At 44.5% G+C, this 16961-nt stretch overlaps 1 protein-coding gene across 1 annotated transcript in view; it reads left to right on the top strand.

Annotated features, from left to right (window-relative positions):
• The first annotated feature begins 6 nt into the window (after positions 1-6).
• The window catches only part of GABRA4 (gamma-aminobutyric acid type A receptor alpha4 subunit), a 78711-nt gene continuing 61756 nt past the window's right edge, over positions 7-16961 (top strand). Inside the window, exons 1-2 of the mRNA XM_019553437.1 lie at positions 7-117; positions 284-402. Of these exons, the coding sequence (XP_019408982.1) occupies positions 35-117; positions 284-402 (202 nt within the window). The 5' untranslated portion in view covers positions 7-34. The remainder of the gene's footprint in view (positions 118-283; positions 403-16961) is intronic.

Here is a 16961-nt window from a genome sequence, read left to right as displayed (position 1 = left end):
GGGCGTGAAGAGGCATAAAGTATGGCATGCCAAGATGGTTTCTGCCAAGGAGCCAGCGATCGCGATGTCCTCGGGGCTCTGCATCACTTTCGTGCGCTTCCTGTGCCTGGCGGCGTGGTGAGTACCCGCGGAGCCCTGCCCGGCCCGGCCCGGCCCTGCCCTCGTGGGGGGAGCCCAGCCTGGCCGCAGTCCCTGGCTGCTGCAGCCCTTCCCTTCTCTTCCCTTACCCCCCCTCCCCCCCACTGGCATCAGTAACCCTCCTGCCTTGCCGCCCCTCCGGCAGCCTCAGCGACCCCCCGGGACAGACCAAAAAAGAGGAGAAATTGTGGCCGGAGAATTTTACCAGCATCCTGAACAGTCTCCTGGACGGTTATGACAACAGGCTGCGCCCTGGATTTGGGGGTATGGTTACTGTGCACGCTCCCTCCTGTCTGTCAGTCTGCCTGTGTGTCTGTCTGTGGGCATGACTAGGTACGGCTTCCTGCGCTTCCTTCTGTTTTTCGAGTCATGGTTGTGATTGTTTTGTGGGGAATTAGGATGTGGTGGCCCCCCCTCCTCCTTCTGCCCCCTTTCCTTCCTCCCTCCCTGAAATTTTGCCACTGACTCTGTGGGTGGGAGAACAGGGGGGTGAGGTACAAGCTGGCTCTGCCCGGGTCCGGGCAGGTCCTGCCCATTGTTGCAGCCCCCTACTGCCAAAACACGGGTGTAAAAGCTCTTGCTGCAGCAGGAATCGGGTGCACCCCGGTGGGATAGTGCCAGGTGCAGCAAGGACCTGGGTCCTGCCGGTGTTTGGGCCGGCATCCCCAAACTGGGCTCAAACACTGCTTCTCCAGCCATGGCGAACGTTCATAGCAACTCCGAGCATGCCAAAAAATATCTAGTGCCAGGTTAAGGGAAACTCAGGTCTTTAACCTGTTTCTGCTCCTTTTTTAGTCCCCTTTCCCAGAGCCACTGTTTAAACAGAGAGAAGGTTTAGCTGTTCTTGCTGCCCTATAAATATCTGGAGCCCAAAGCATGTCGGCAGAACTAGGCTGCAAGAGATCTCTAGTACCGGATTTCTCTTGCGTGTTGGCAGGTTTTGGTACAATGTAAATACAAACCAGTGTTGCTACTCCTACTTCACTGACAGATCTGGTCTGTGATGCCTCCTGTCCCAGTGGTACTGGCAAAATATAGCTCTAGTGCTTGGACCCTGTCATCCCAGTTCTTCACATTCTGCCTTGTCTTTATAATCAGGGCACTTGTGCTCTACTTAGGAATCAGCAGTTGAGGGCTTGGGGCAAAAATTCTGCTGGATCTGTGTATCAGAGCCAGGTTTTTGTTGAACTACTGTACGCAGCTACGTCAGGGTCTAGTTTTGATGCTCTGCAAGTGGGTAAACTTAATGTCCTCTCACTCTTGATGGTGCAGTTTGTGGGTTGGAACCAAAAATCATCAGGATCTAGTTAAATCCAGCTTTCACTTGATTTCTGGAATTAGAGTGTTTACAATGCAGGAGCCTGCAACCCCTCAAACTCACAGTTTTCTGGTGATGCACCAGGCAAATGAAGACATTCATGGGGCCAGTTCCCTGCAGGGTTGAATGAGGGCTTTCTGTAAGTTTTATTCTGTGAAACAATTTGCTCTTAGTACCTTCTAAAATAATTTCTTCCTACACATGATACATATACACTGACATATAGCCCAACACATTCCACACACATGTCAGAAGCAGTGCTCACATGCATGCTCTTACCATAAATGGACAACCTCGTTAGTGCTATTCATCAGTTTCTGCTTATTTTAGATGTTCTTTCCCTTGTAGGTTAGGCTTTCTATAAACTAGATGCAAGGACATTCAGTGGAAATGAAGCTAACCCTATTAAAGCACCTGTGAGAATAATTTCCCCAGATGGTCTTTTGCTGTTTGACTCTCCTAAAGACAAATTACAGACTCTTCTGCATGTGTACAGATTTCTTTCCAAGGGATGTGCTATGTAGAGTCTGCATCATTTTGTTTGAATGCTTAGCTATTAAACACATAGGAAAAAAATGCTCTGAATGCACTATCAGAATTTCTAGATGCCCAGAAAATGCCAGATCTTCATATAGTTTGTGGAGATTCTGTATTTACCCAATAGCCATTTGCAGACTATTGTTTTTCAAAAAAAAATTCATATTTACAGAGTTAAATTCCTGTTGCAAAAAAGTAGTATTGTATCCTCTTGCATTCTAGCAGCTATGATATTTAAATCAATAGTTTAGGAAGACAGAAAAGTCAACGTTTTGGTGGATATTTTAATCATAAATACTAGAGTGGTTCTTTTTCTTTTTTATATCTAATTTTAAAACTCAAAGGTCAATGGTTTAAAATGTTATAAGTACTATATGAAAAACATGCTCTTTCAGTTTTCTTAAGAAGGTGTCTGGAATCTAAGCTCATTGTTGCAAAAGTTACCTTCACCTGAATTGGTAAAAGCAGCTTTTAACAAAAAGCAATGCTCAGATTTGATTCCATGACAGAACGTAGACTAATGGCAGTTGATTAATCATTAAAAAGTTTGCTATTCAAAACACGTTTTTTTCATTGTATTCAGATCACTTGCTGAAAATATGTATGGTGAATGGGGCTCCACATATTTAAAAATGGGTCATTCATCAGTAAATGCGTAATAAATAGATATCATACAGGATAAGCAGTATTCACACTGAGGAGTACAGTATGTTTCAGCAGTGTTAAAGTCATGTTACATATTGATAGGGAGCAGAAGTCACTGCTGAAGCTAATTCACCATTTGGAACGCGTGTGACTCCAAACAAGGCACAGGGTCTTATTTTAAGAACAAAAGGCTCTGCACAGATCTCACTAGCACTAATTTTCAAACCCCAAATTTAATGAAAATATTTCTGATTCTCATTTGTGCAGGGAGCAAGCCAAGCTGATTTTTTTTTTTCTGGTATACATCAGCTTTTCTGTAAATAACACTTTGTGAAAAATTATGCTTGAAGAGCAAAAAGGAAAAAATACAGCTTTTTGATGATTTTCTGAAAATGTTCTAATTCCAGCTTTCAATAAACTGTATGGAAAAGTACCCATTGACTTCAGTAGGAATTGGATTAGGCCTGATATGGCTCCAAACTCCCCAAATTAGCATTAATTAGCACAGTTGTTGGCAGTTACAGAAGAGAAGCCAAGTACTGACTTGAGCATAGACACAGTATTGCTCTCTCTCACTTAGAAGTGGTCCTGAAGAGGACTGAACATCATTTGCAGCTGGATGTGGGAAACTTCATTATTGTCTAGGCTGTTTCTTGAGAATAAGTGGGACTATCGCTTCTTTAATGCCGTCTGGCTGGCACTTTTCGTTAGTGACAAACTCACTTTACAAAACAAAACAAAAAATTAAACTGGATACCAAGCATTGTGCATTTGGCAGATTTCATAAAGAAAAATAGAAACATTATTGAAAAAAGCCACAACTTTTATTAAATATTTTATACACTTACAGAGCTATTTCCAGAACAGACATTAATTTATCTATTTAAAAAAATGATCCAGAAAAAAATACCTAAGAAATCAAAACAGATTTGAAAGACAGCTTTAATCTGACTTCATAACTTTCTTCCACAAAACTGACCTTTCCAGTTTTTTTAAGTGCAGTCAGGATTATTTGAATTGTAGTGTGTTTTGGAAGATAATCAGGAGGCATTTCAGTGGTGGGAAATTACATTGCAACAAATGAATAAAGTGAGATTTGCAAGCATGGTGAGGTAAGACACAAGTCAATTACACTTCCTGCACTTCGTATTCCATTATACCATTACACTGAACTTCAGTATTCTCATTACAGTTTATAGTACATGTTGATTTCCAAATCAAAAGGATTCTACAGTACATTGGATCATGTGACTATGGTGTTTACGGTAAATACCTGTAATATGGTTAAGAGAACAGAGGTATATAAAATATTTCTTTACTTTATTTGTTGTAAAATTGCAAAGTGTTTGTTGCTTATTCTGTCTCAACATTTCAGAAGAAGATGGTGTATTTAATTCTAGCTGCAATGTCAATTCAGATTTTTTTCTCTATTAATTACCTTTATTTTATCATAGAAAAGAAGGAGAGCAAGTTATAGCACCCATGTTTTCTCTGAAAAATGAACTTTTCCATATTTCATTTCTATATTGTGCTAACTTAAGGTGAAGCTAACCATGGTTGTTAAAGGATAATATTTATTTGATATGGGGCCTGATTCTGATTTGGCATTGGTTTGACATTTATGTTGCTCCCTTGACTTTAATGGAGTCACTACTTCTGATTAACAACAGTGCAAGTGAGATCAGTATTAGGTGTATATATTACCATATATAATATATGCTTTTGGATATGCTTGTTTCTGTAATACTTGAATGGTACCATATTACTTCTTGCTTTGAGAGCTAAATACATTTAGCCTGCTTAAGTGAGAGGCATATGATTACTGAATTGAGTAGGAGCAGGGTCAGTTTGTTATGTGTTGTTTGTATGCCTGCTAGTTTTGAAGTGATGACCAAATAAACTCTAAAGCTGCGTCCACACAAGCGAGCACGTGTCTGTTGCTGTGTCTCAAAGCAGTTTGAGATGCCGCAGGAGGCACACCATGAGTGAAAAAATGTTCCCCATGCTGCAGATATGCAGCCTGGACTAAGTTTGATACCAGGGAATACTGGTATCAAAAGAAAACATGCCAGAAAAAAGCGGTGCAGGGTATGCTCCTGGAGCTTGCCCTGAAGCAACTGGAGACTGAGGCCTCCAAAGAGATGCTCTAGCACCTGGCCAGAGCATCTCTATGCCTCCTGCATGCCCCCGCTGCTCCAATATGCTACCTGTGTGGGAGGGGTGGATTCTCTGCCTGCTCCCCTCGCCACAGTGCATAGCCCCTGCAGCAGCCAGCAGCAGGCCCTTGGGGTGCTCATGGCTTGCTGCAAGCAGAACCCTATGGTGGTGCACAGTGCTGACCCAAGGGCTACATGTGGTACACAGAGCTGGCCCAGTCTGCTGGCGTGCAACTTTAGACAGGACCAGGCTGATTCCTGCTGTCACTTGGGCCTTGCAGCACTGCAGGCAGAAACTGCATACCATTGGGCTGGGCTGGCTCCTGCCTCCATGTGGTCTGTGCACTATCAGACCAGGCCAGCTCCTGCATTTACATGGCACATGGCTCCTGCCTGCAGTGCCAGGAGCCCCAGATGGTAGCAGGAGCTGATCTGATGTTGCCTGAAGGTGGACTGTGCCAGCTCTGCATGCCATGCATATCCCCTAGGTCTCAGGTGGCACTGTGTGCCGCCAGGGGGCTCTGCCTGCAGTGGACCATGAACACCCCAAGGGCCTGCTGCTGCCACCAGCATTGGGGGCTGTGCTTTGTTGGGGGGGCAGGTGGGCATGTGCTAGCCCCCACAAACCCCACACTCACAACCCTGCATGATCCCTCCCACATACCCACCCACATACCCCATGCACACACCCATCCACAAACCCCAACTCCGTATCTCATCCCCCCACAAGCCTCACACCCCGCCATGGGGGTGCAGGTCCAAGGGAGTGCACCTTCAGGCAACATCAAGGCTTGCAGCAGATGGCAGCAGGTCACAGCCAGGCAGGAGCCCCCATTGCCAGACTGCTGCGGTGGGTAGAGGGTGCAGGGGCCGCTCTAGGTTATGGCTCCTTCATCAGTCCAGCTGGCACAAGGGGTTAGTCTTCCGGCCAGTTGGTATCTGGGGGTTCAGAAGCTCCTCAGGACAAGGAGCCCTGAGCTGCCAGTACAGGTGCTGGCTTCAGCCTCTAGCTCCCCCTGGCTGAAGATCTGGGAGGAGATGGGCAGGGTCAGTTTGCCCTAAGTGGCACAATTTGCCCGACACCAAAGTGTATGTTCAGGCACGTGTGCTGAAGCACAAATCTCTGGCACAAATTTGCTCTGCTGCTATTTACCTGCTGCAAATGCCTGTGCCTGCATTTGTGGATGTGCCCTAATGGCTCTTTCTGTAGTGTAAGGCACATGTACAACACTTGATGTTTATGTGCTCATATTTAAAACAGAAGAAGATATAAGCTGGTAAGGATTTGGTTTGCTGAGGTTGTAGCATGTGCTTCTAGTCCGTGTGAGGCCAGATCCATATCTACAGCCTCACATCCCCACCTGAACTGTGTACCCAAACAAAGACTGGGCATAATTAAGCTTTTATTTAGAGGCTTTGATGTAGGTCCACAAATAAATATGCCTAAATCATATGCAACTCCTGCTTTAGGCACCTACATTGAAGAGTGCAATCCTGGAAACTCCCATTCAGCAGTTGTGTAGTTCATAGAAACCTATATGTTTTCAGCAGGGCTGTGTGAGGCTTTGGTGGCTGATTTGATTCAGCAGTGATTTGGCTTGATTCAGTGGCTGAATCTCCAAATCTGAATCGAATCAGGAGACCCTTTAGGAACCCTCCGAATCAGTTCAGAAAGATTCTATGATGCAGACATAGCCACAGCTTTAAATGTTTTTGCTACATACCTCAAGGTGAATGCTGAGATGGTGAGGCAGATGGAGCATACCACAGGAGCGCGGGGGGGGGTCTGCACTGTGCTTATTAGCGGACCCAGAAGTGGACCAGAAGTACTAGGCTGGCCAGAGGGTGCATGGCACAGGTGTTCCCTGGGGACAACTAGTGCTAGTACAAGGTGTGCTGCCACTACTTGTCCCTGGTGAATCAAATGTCTGTTCTTGTGTGGATGCAGCCCTTGAGGCTATTCAAACCCACATGTGCTGCCAATATACATGCTGTGATTTGGGTGGAAGCACTATTAGCTTGGAAGTTAGAATACTCCCCTGGGAGTGGGGAGTCTCTGCTTAACATTCATTTAATGTTAAGCAGTCACTGGATTGAAAAAATATCTTGAAACGGGGACTTTTAACTGTGTGCCCTAACTACTAAGCAATAGAGTCATGCTGCTTTTTGCTTATTCTCTTTCCAGCCTTATGAATCTGCATTATTTGTGGGATAGTAGTCAACCTTTATCAGAAGGGGTGGAAGCAGTTTCTGCCTACCCCTGCAGTGAGGATACACTCCTATGGGGTGTGTTTGAAGGCCTATAACCCAGATGTCCAACTTCATAGGCAATGCTCTAGTCACTAGGCTCTTGTATAAAGTGATACTCTTCCAATTGCATTTTAAAAATAGCGCACTGTATCAGGGGCTGGGACGCAGCCCCTGCTAAAACCCTGAAGGAGGGACCATGCCAGGGGGAAACTCGCCCAGCAGGGCCTGGGCAAGCTGTGCCTTCTCGATACACCAGTGACAAGCCCCAGGAAGAAACTTACCTGGCAGGGTCTGGGAAGCTGCGCTGCCCAGCATGCCAGAGAAGGACACTGGGAAAAGGGGAAGTCACCTGGCAGATCCTGAGCGAGCCACACCTCCCTGGTGCACCAGGGAAGCTCCAGCGGGGTAGAACTCACCCAGCAGGGGCTGGATGGGCCACGCCACCTGGCATGGCAGGGAAGAATGCTGGGGGAGGGGAACCCACCCCGCAGGGTCCGGACAGGCTATGCTTCCCTGGCGTGCCAAAATAAGCTTAGTGGGGAGCGGGTGGAGCCACACACTGGGTCCAGGGAACATATGCTGTGGAGGCTGGTGCTGATTGGCCTGGAGAAGCCCCGGAAGTTTAAAAGGAGGATGCTGAGGGGGGAAAAAAGGGATGTTGCAGCAGGATCAGGAAGAGGACTCTGCCACAACAGAGACCCAGCCAGCCAACCCCTCATGGGACACCAAGATTCTGTGACCAAGAGTGAGTGACCTACCCCATACACAGAACAAGATCAGTAACGCCAGCCAGCGGGGGTACTTGTCAGTGGACTCACTGGTTGGAGGGACAGGAGCACTGGGGAAAGAGTGCCCAGTGAAAGACTGGTAAGCCCATGAGGGCAGGGGGCCTGAACAGACACCAGAGGTGGGGTTAACTTTGTGGGACCCTAGATAACCCACGCAAAGGAGAGATTTGCCTGGAGGGACTGAATAAAAAGTCAGGTTCAGACTAACTACAGGGATCTAAGCTGGATCCCTGAGCCTCAACTGTGAGTGATCCCTTGGAAAGTCATACAAGCAAAGGAAAGGGAGTCTGTTTTCCTCTTGTTTATTATTCAGTGCTCCCTGGCTAGGGAGAGATAGCAGGGGAAAGTTAGATCCTGGAAACACTTGAGTTATAGTTAATTAAGCCATAGGGTGTACACCTGAGAACTAGTGAGTCACCAGATTGTGAATCTCTGAGCCTGGCAGGTAGAGATCACATCACTTGGGATCCACCAATCTTAGAGAGAAGAAAGGCTACCTCAACTTAGGCTGGAACACATGAGAGAGACCCATCTAGACGGTGTGGTCACCAACCCTTCTCGAAGTCAGCAACTGAGCCAGAGCAGGGAGAAGCTGAGAGCCAGTGATTCGCACTCATTGTCATCACCGAAGGATGACCTGTCACCCGAGTGGAAAGGGGCAGGGTATAGAAGTGGTGGAGCCCTTCAGAAGACCGACCCCCATCAGTATGACCATCACCCTAGATATCATCCATACTCCCAAAGAATAGCTTAACGTCAACACGTGGTAGGCGAGAGGGAGAAAAGACGAGGTAGAGGGGTGCCAGTGATTTGAACATGATGAAAGGGGAGTGAGTGGGCCTGCCCACTCACATGTACCCTCAGTTCTTTGGAAGAAGCCTTTGGCTTCTAGGTGAACGGAAGCATCTTCCTTGTAGGCCTGAGTCAAACACCTGCATTCTGGGGAAGACTCACCCCCGTGCTAAGAATTTCTTGTTGGCTGTCCTAGGCTGCTCCCCTCTCAGTATACAGGTCATGCAAGGAACATGAGCGTTTATTTCTAGGTTTTAGATTCCATTCTGGGAGCCAGGTGACTACATTTTAGGCAGCACTTTGCCTATCTTTAGGTGCCTATGTTACACTTCGGGATTTGGCTTGAGGTCTTAGGGTGTTTTCAGCAGTGGGGATCTGCTAGAGGTGCACTGATTAATAAATAGCACAAACAAAGCAAAGTGGACTTCCTGGTTATTCTCTCCCATCCTGCAGGAGGAAAGGTACAGGATTTAAAACTGACAAAAGGAAATATTTTTATGCTATGCATAATTAGGCTATGGAAGTTGTTTCCACGAGACAGCATTAAGCCTGAGTACTCAGTCAGATCCAGAAAAATAAGACTGTTATGTGGATAATGGGAACATTGCTGCTTACAGTAGATGCAATTAAAAATATGATAATGGGTGTAATGGCTGCTTCAGGGAACAAGGCAATGGCTGACTTATGGAAAGTTAAGGAGAAGTTTCCATCAGTTAAGGCAAGTTATGCCACAATTGTTCATTACAGGGGTTTCATACCTTCTTAAGCACCATGTGGTACTAGAAAAAGCCAGAGACTGGACACTGAATTTGAAGGATCACTGGTCTCACTGGATCAAAGTTTCTGTGATTTTTAGAAATAAGCTTTATTAATTCTTAAAGTAAGCAAGACATTAAAGGAATGTTATGGTTTATATGCATTACAGCAGAGTATAGGCAAAGAAGATATTGCCAAGCCTATATTATCAGTGATGACGTATAATCTTAATTGGCTGTAGCAAATTGACACCTACTATTTAATACAGATGGGTATACCAGTTGTGCTTGCCCACTTACAGGAAACTTCATGTCTGGATTATTGACTGTAGGAACTAGAAAAACTCCATACCCAGATCCTGACCCCTGAAATTTCAAAACTTTTGACTTTAAAGGGAATTATCTCTGAAATAAAACACGTCACTGAAAAAAAAATACTGAAACTGTACTCTTAACTTCCACTTTGAACTGAGATTTAAAATAAGCATGTTTTACCTAGATTGCAGGTAACCTTGTGGGTTGGCTACTGATAAGAGGCAGAAGCAAGTCTACAGCTTGACCCTTTATTTGTTTGCACTTTAAAACAACAAAAAACCCCATTTATTCCAAAGTCTATCTGGCTACCTATGACAGCACAACATAGATTTTCACCTATACTGGATGGGGATGCTTGAGAGGTAGGAGGAGGGTGGCACACAGATTGGCAGCAGGTCTTTTAAAAATGTTTGAGTTTTCCAAATTTCCCTCCAGCCTATATTTAATATTTATAGATGGCTGGTTTTAATATTTTAATAAATTATCTTTGGTTTTATTTAAATGTCTTTGTTTCACTGACATTTTTGGAACCTGTCTGAAGCAGATCTCTCATGAACTTGGAAGGTGTTAATTGGTTGGGTTCTAATATTTTTTGGAAAGTAAAAGGGGGAGAGTGTTTTCTTTTCTTTTCTTTTCTTCCCCAGTGTGGAATGCTGTTTAATACTGTCCTGTTTCTTTTTTAACTAAAGTTTATGGTCATCTTTGACAAGACTGTTTCTGTTTCTACAAATTATCTAAGCATTTTAACAAAAATGTATCTATTATAGCAAAACAATATTTAATGCATTTGGTTACATCAATTACTACTACTAATTATTTTAAGTTAAAGCTATGATACTGTATGTTTTGATAATTTAATGAGTGGTCTTTCCTTATAAAGTCTCTTTTTAGGCCTTGTTGTTTAATTATATCTTATTACTGGTTTATTTAGACATATGCATGGCTTCATTTACTTTGCTGACCAAGCTAGTTGTCACATTTACAAAGGTTCATGCTATATTCACTCGGAAACAGGCTCTGGAGCTTTTGCTTAGCCACACCTCTGCAGCTTGATCTAGGCCCCTTGAAAATTGCTAAGGCTGGCAACACCTGGATTGTATTTTGGACATTGTTAACATTTTTTCCTTGCATCACTGATATTTCGACGAGGAATAAGTCACATTTTAAGTTTTAAAAAAAAAAGCAGCGTGGAATTTTATATGTATTTAAATCCACATACACACACCAGACCTCTGATTTAATGTGTGATCTCTAAAGTGAATATTCGTTTGTAGAAACTCTTATTCAACACATCCAGCTCCTTGGATATATTGGAGCATTATCTGTTTACTTAAGTGGTAAAATAAGTTTATTTCTTTCCTTTTGTGAATTGTGAAGAGACCACACAATTAAGAGAGAGTGAGATGGATTCCAGTTCTTTCTGTTCAGAATTGTTTACTAGTTTCTAATTACTTACAGCTGTACAAACCTAAGAAGGATAATGGCTATGCACAGATGTTACTGAGAGCATAATCAGAATGCTTTGGAGATGTGTGGGTGTCACTAAAGGCATCATGTGGTCTGCACAGTCTTTATCATCATTGCTAATACCTGAAAAGGAAACCAAATTAAATAGCAGAATTTAGGCTGAGTTTGAAGAGTTGAGTAGGGGCAAACTAACTAACTATATTTTCCTTTGTTAACTGAACATATTTAACCTGGAAATAGGCGGGGGACAGTAAAACAGGGAATTCCATGATGGTATTCCATTTTGGAATATTGTTTTCATAGTCATATTGAGCTTTAACTACAAACATAAGATTTTTTTCAGTCTTCTGCTGATTTATAACTTCTGAGGTTCAATATGATTTGCCTTTCTCTTTTGAGTTCCTCTCTAGAGCCTATATCTGTGAAGGGAGGTGGATGGGTATCTTTGTGGAACCGGATCGATTTGCTCCAACCATCACCCAGTGGGGTGTGAGAAGGGTCCATCCACACTGGAAAAATGCATTTGTTCTTCAGAGTTCAGCATTTGTGGACCCCTTCCATTACCTGTGAATCCAGAGAAAGCAATTTATTATTTTTTAATAGTTTCCGATCTCCTGATAATTTTTAAAGCTACTCATGAGTAAGACATACTTGCCGGATTTATGAGGACGAGCTTATGGGTGCATCCAGACAAGTGTACATGTACCTCTTGCCCTGTCTCAGACCCCTTTGAGGCAGAGCAACAGGCATGTGGGAAACAAAAACATGTTCCCCACGCAGCACAGGGAGAAATTTAGACCCCAGGGATTTTTCAGTTTTCCAATAGGGAACACCAGAATTCCTGCTAGGGAGGCCAATGGCAGGACCCTGTCAGCTCAAAGCTGGCACCTTGGACCCACCTGGCTGTGGTTGACCTCCTGGCCAAATGGGGCCAGAAGGACATGCTTGGACAGTTCAAAGCAGGCCATCACACCTGGAACATCTTTTGGGTGATAGCTGCTCAGATTGTAAGGCAGGGGGCACACGTGGCAGTAGTGCCTCACAGAGGCCAACCCTGCAACCATAGTCCACTGGTAGCTGGCCCAGAGGGGCAGATGCCTCTACTGGGTGTGCAGTCCCCATCTGGGTCTGGCAGATGCAGATCAGATCACAGCCAGGCAGCAGCCCCCACTGCCAGACTGCTGCAGTGGGTAGAGGGTGCAGGAAACTCTCAGGACTGCTTTGGCAGTCCAGCTGGCACAAGGGGTATTGTCCCCAGCTACCAATTGTCTAGGTCCCAGAAGCTCCTGAGAGCTAGTAGCCCTGAGCTACTTGTCAGGGCAGCTTTTTATATTGCTGGGGCCAGGACAGGTGCTGGATGTCCTCTAGCTCCCTCTGGCTGCAGAGCAGGGAGGAGCCAGGCAGGGTTATTTTGCCCCAAGTGGCACAGTTTGCTCCACAACAAAGTGCATGTCCAAGCACATGCGCCGAGTCAAAAAGCCCGAGCTCAAATTTGCATTGCTTCTATTTGAGCTGCTGCAAGTGCATGTGCTTGCATGTGTGGATGCGCCCTATGAGTTTGAGCCTTGAATTTAGACTTGACATCCCATTAGCCAGAAAATAAGCACATGATGTATTGGAAAGAGTTAATTTTCTTATTTCTAGAGGATAGAAAAAATACTTAAATGATTATGAGCTCATATGAAAAATGTATACATACCTGCAAAGTTACAATGCATAATATATTAGATTTTTAAAAAATACAAGCAATGTGAATGGGTACTGTGAAGTAAAGCTGATCTGCTTTTAGGCAATTGTCCATTCCTCAGCTGGAGAGAGTGGATGACTTATGGGATTGTTAACAGGATATGGGGCTGTTTACCTGTAGCTGACTGATATGAATCCAGCCCTGGTTGGTAGTGACTGATGTCATTGCCATCTGTCTTCTGCTCAATGACCTATGTAAAATTAGCTTATATTCTTAGTCCAGTTCCCAGTAGACAGGTGTCTACATCACGAAACTGGCATCATTTGCCACCCATGTTGGCAGTGTCAGCAGATAGACTAACTACCAAACAAGAAAAAATCCTGAGCTGTCTCTTCAGTTCCTAGAGCTATAGTTTGTTCTGGTCAGGGTTCATACAAATGATAGTGAGCATATCCGTAGAGGCATTGGTATATGTGAATTGTCATTGCCTCTGCTGTGTTGGTCTGTTGACAAATAGGAAACTATTTTCTAGGGCTACCAGTATTGTATCTTCCATGAACACTAAATATTCATTTTAAAAAAATACCATATTCAGTTACTGTGGCTTTACAACTGAAAACCAATGTATTTTGATTCCCTTTTGCTATTCCTGCTGATAGGACTTATTGCCTAAAAAGTTTTTAAGGAAATTAGTTAATTAACTTTTAGAATATGAATTTGTAGTAAATGCTAAAGATATAAATTAAGCTGCGATTGTCCAGGAAATGAAAGAAGGTGGTAAAATGAAAATATTAGCTAATCAAAATAAGTGTGAGAAACAAGTAAAATAGGTCATTTCAAGGATTTGAGAGCACAGAATTGATATGGCAGATCACATGATTTGACTAAGATATAAAATACAAAGTTTAAAATTTAGGAACTGATACTGAAATGTGGATAAAATAATTGTTAAGTCATAGTTGCAGATTGTACAAGCCTCAATCTTTGCAGAGTTCTTCAAGCTCTTAGTAAGGAAATGGCATGCGTTAGCAGTTTTATCTAATAGGCCAAGCAGTGTAAATAATGAGATAAAATAGTGCAATAAAGGGTGTTGTTTTTAAGATCTCAGTTTCCATTAAAAGTGAAGCTTGGAACTGTGTTGAACTCCACTGTTATCACTGTTAGGTTTACCATGCCTGGTTAGGGCGATTATATTTGTTATTTTCTGGTTTTTACCATACTCATAACTGTTATAGAAGGTTTTATGTGAGCACATAACAAAGATTTGCTCAGAGCTTTTGGGGTTCTTAATGTAAAAAAGAAACATTTTCTAAGGCTAATTCCAAGTCTGAAGTCAATAAGATAGTGATTTAAACCCTTTACAAAAAAAAATTGAAAAAAGGAAAGGAAGAAAGAAAAAACAGTAAAGAAATGGGTAGCCATTTTTTTTTTGGCTTTGTCCTGTTTTGGTTACCACCTTTCTGCTACCAACCTTGTGCTATGTTCTGTATTGTTAAGCAGATGATGGGGCCGGGGGTAGGGGGGAGAGAAAAGGAGTGAGTGCACACCAATCTTCCGCAATTTTTTACCATAACAATTGATTTTTTAATCTTATCTCCAGGAATGGATCTAATGAAGTTTCACATGAGTTACATATTCCCTTACTTAAGGGACTGCCCTCATCATGAGTTAGCCATACTCCATAGTAAAATTGCACTTCATATGTTGAAAGTTCTGTAAGGAAGCTCCTAGTTCTCCTGAAAAATATTTTTTCTAGTAGTGAAATTTGCCAAGATGCAGAAGGCCCACACAAGGTTTTCTGCATCTTTTAAGCACCATTTTGTTGTGCTTAAAACAACGTAGTGTTGTATGCTAAGGATAAACCATGTGTGAAACTGGTGGGAAGGCAGAAGATACAGCTCTAAGGGGGCAGTGGCTACAACGTAGCCATAGCTTGAAATAGCAGGTATGGTAGAGCTGTACTACTCTCTTGTGGTCTGCCCATGATTTCAGTCTCCTCCAGTATTCATCTGGCTTCTCTATATAATAGCCAATTATCCTGGCTTTTGTAGGAGTTGATTTCAATCCTGTATGAGCTGCTTTAGAAGCATTTTATCATGCAAGCTGTGATTCAGGTGTGAGAATGGCCACGGCAGTATGTAGGACTCCTCTGCTATTTAACTGACAAAGTACTCACTAGTGTATTATAAATAGTTCTTCAGTGTTTCTGGGGATCTGATGATGTACAGAAACTTTCCCACATTCCATTGAAGGCCATTCTTTACTGATTAAATCAAATGCCAATTGACTTTCATACAACCCTCTGCTCAGGTAACAATACGTGAATGTTCACCTTTCAAATAATAGAAATAGGACCTTACAATGACACTAGCCAATTGCCCATCAGAAATGATAGGGGGGAGCATACGGGAATGGAGCTCCGTGCCCTTGCCCCTCATCCAGGCCCACTCCCCCTTTACTTCCTGCTGCTTGGGGTCTGGGCCCACTCCCCTCCTCCCCACTGCAGTGGTGGGGGGGGGGAGGAGTGGGCCGAGGCCTGATGAGGGGGAGAATCAGGCATGAATGTGAGGAGAAGCCAGCCTGCCATGGTGGGGGAAGCAGCGGGCCCGGGCCCGACCCAGCAGCAGCGGGGGAATGGGAGGAGAGGGCTCAGAGCCACTGGGGGGGGAGGGGAGGTGTAGGAGGGGTGGGCCTGGGCCCAAGCAGGGAGGAGGCTTGCTCCTGCCCTCCCCAGGCTGCTTCTGCGTTGGGCCAGACCGCTGCTCCCCCCTCACACTGCTGTGGCAGGCCGGCTTCTCCCCTGGCTCGGACTTGGTCCTCCTTCCCCCCAACATCAGGCCTGGACCCAGTCTTCCCCGACCTCGATCCGCGGGCACACCCACTGTTTCCCCAACCCGTGTTGGGCCCATTCTTCCCCCCGCATGGCCGTGTCATCCTGTGACCGGCCCTGCAGGTGGCGACGATGGAATTAGGGAGGGGTGAGCCAAGGCCCAAGCCGGTGGCCTTGCCCAACCCCCCACAGCACCCTGATCCCTCTCTTCCCCCACCCCCACATGCTGCTGCTACCATTACCTGCAAGGAGTAAGAGGGGGTGAGGCCAACTCCAGTGGCCTGGCTCCCCTCCCCCTCCACCGTTGCCACCTGTTCCATCTGTTCCATTGCCCCCACTTCCAGGGAGCAGGGTGGGTAGGGGGGAAGCCAGCTGTGCTGGCCTCCCCCCCTGCCCTCCGTCCCCTGTGTCCCCACCATCATGGTGGTGCTCCACTATGCTGCCAGCTCCTGTTCGAGTGCTTGTTCCCATTCTGATTGGTTGTTTTTCAGCCAATCAGAGCATGAATAAAGCATTACAGACAGATAGATCAAGACTTTTATGCTATTAGAATAGTTAATAGTTTTAGGCTAAGTTATGCACTGTGTTCATATTGGAGGAGTGTTTAAGCCACAAAATAAGAGGGAATAGGTTGACCAGATATTTTCTAGTAGACATTTTGTGGAGAATATAGATTTTGCAATATTCTGGAGATTAAAGCTGTGTCTATACCGTAACGTATGTCAAACAGCAGCGGCTGCAAGCATGTTGTGTTGCCCTAGACCACATGCCTTGTAAACTGGTGGCACTGTAGCTGCCATTTTTGGTGGACTAATTATTACTACTGCGTGGCAGTGAGAGTAGGCCTATCTCCATGTTAATTATCCCACCCACTGCTCTATATGGATGTGCCTAAAGTGTTTTTGGTTTAGGAGACAGCCTACCTGAAACATTATTCTGTGCTGAGGGATGTTACTGCCAGGCAGGGTAACTTTGCTCTTTGGGCCATAGATGTAGGGCCACTGTGACTTGGATGCCAAGTTCAGTTTGGGATATAAAAGGTATTGCTAGGAGGTTTTGTAAAAACAGGGTAGGTGATTCTAACTTAAGTTTTACTTCTACAATTTAACTTAAGGAATTTCAGTTGACCTGAGAAGTGCTAGTTGGCTTTGAAAAGGCTGCTGCCTTGTGTTACAGTAGTTTTCTGCATGTTGTATAATTCTTTAAAGTCAGAAAGTCACTACTTATGGCTCTAAATCAGGGATTGGCAACCTTTAAGAATGGCATGCTGCCGGTCCCCTCCA

This window comes from Crocodylus porosus, unplaced genomic scaffold (genome assembly GCF_001723895.1).
Source record: "Crocodylus porosus isolate Cpor-Errol unplaced genomic scaffold, CroPor_comp1, whole genome shotgun sequence".
NCBI classification, from domain to species: Eukaryota; Metazoa; Chordata; order Crocodylia; family Crocodylidae; genus Crocodylus; species Crocodylus porosus.
The sequence above is the reverse complement of the archived record's forward strand: the minus strand, read 5'-3'. Positions and strand labels throughout refer to the sequence as shown.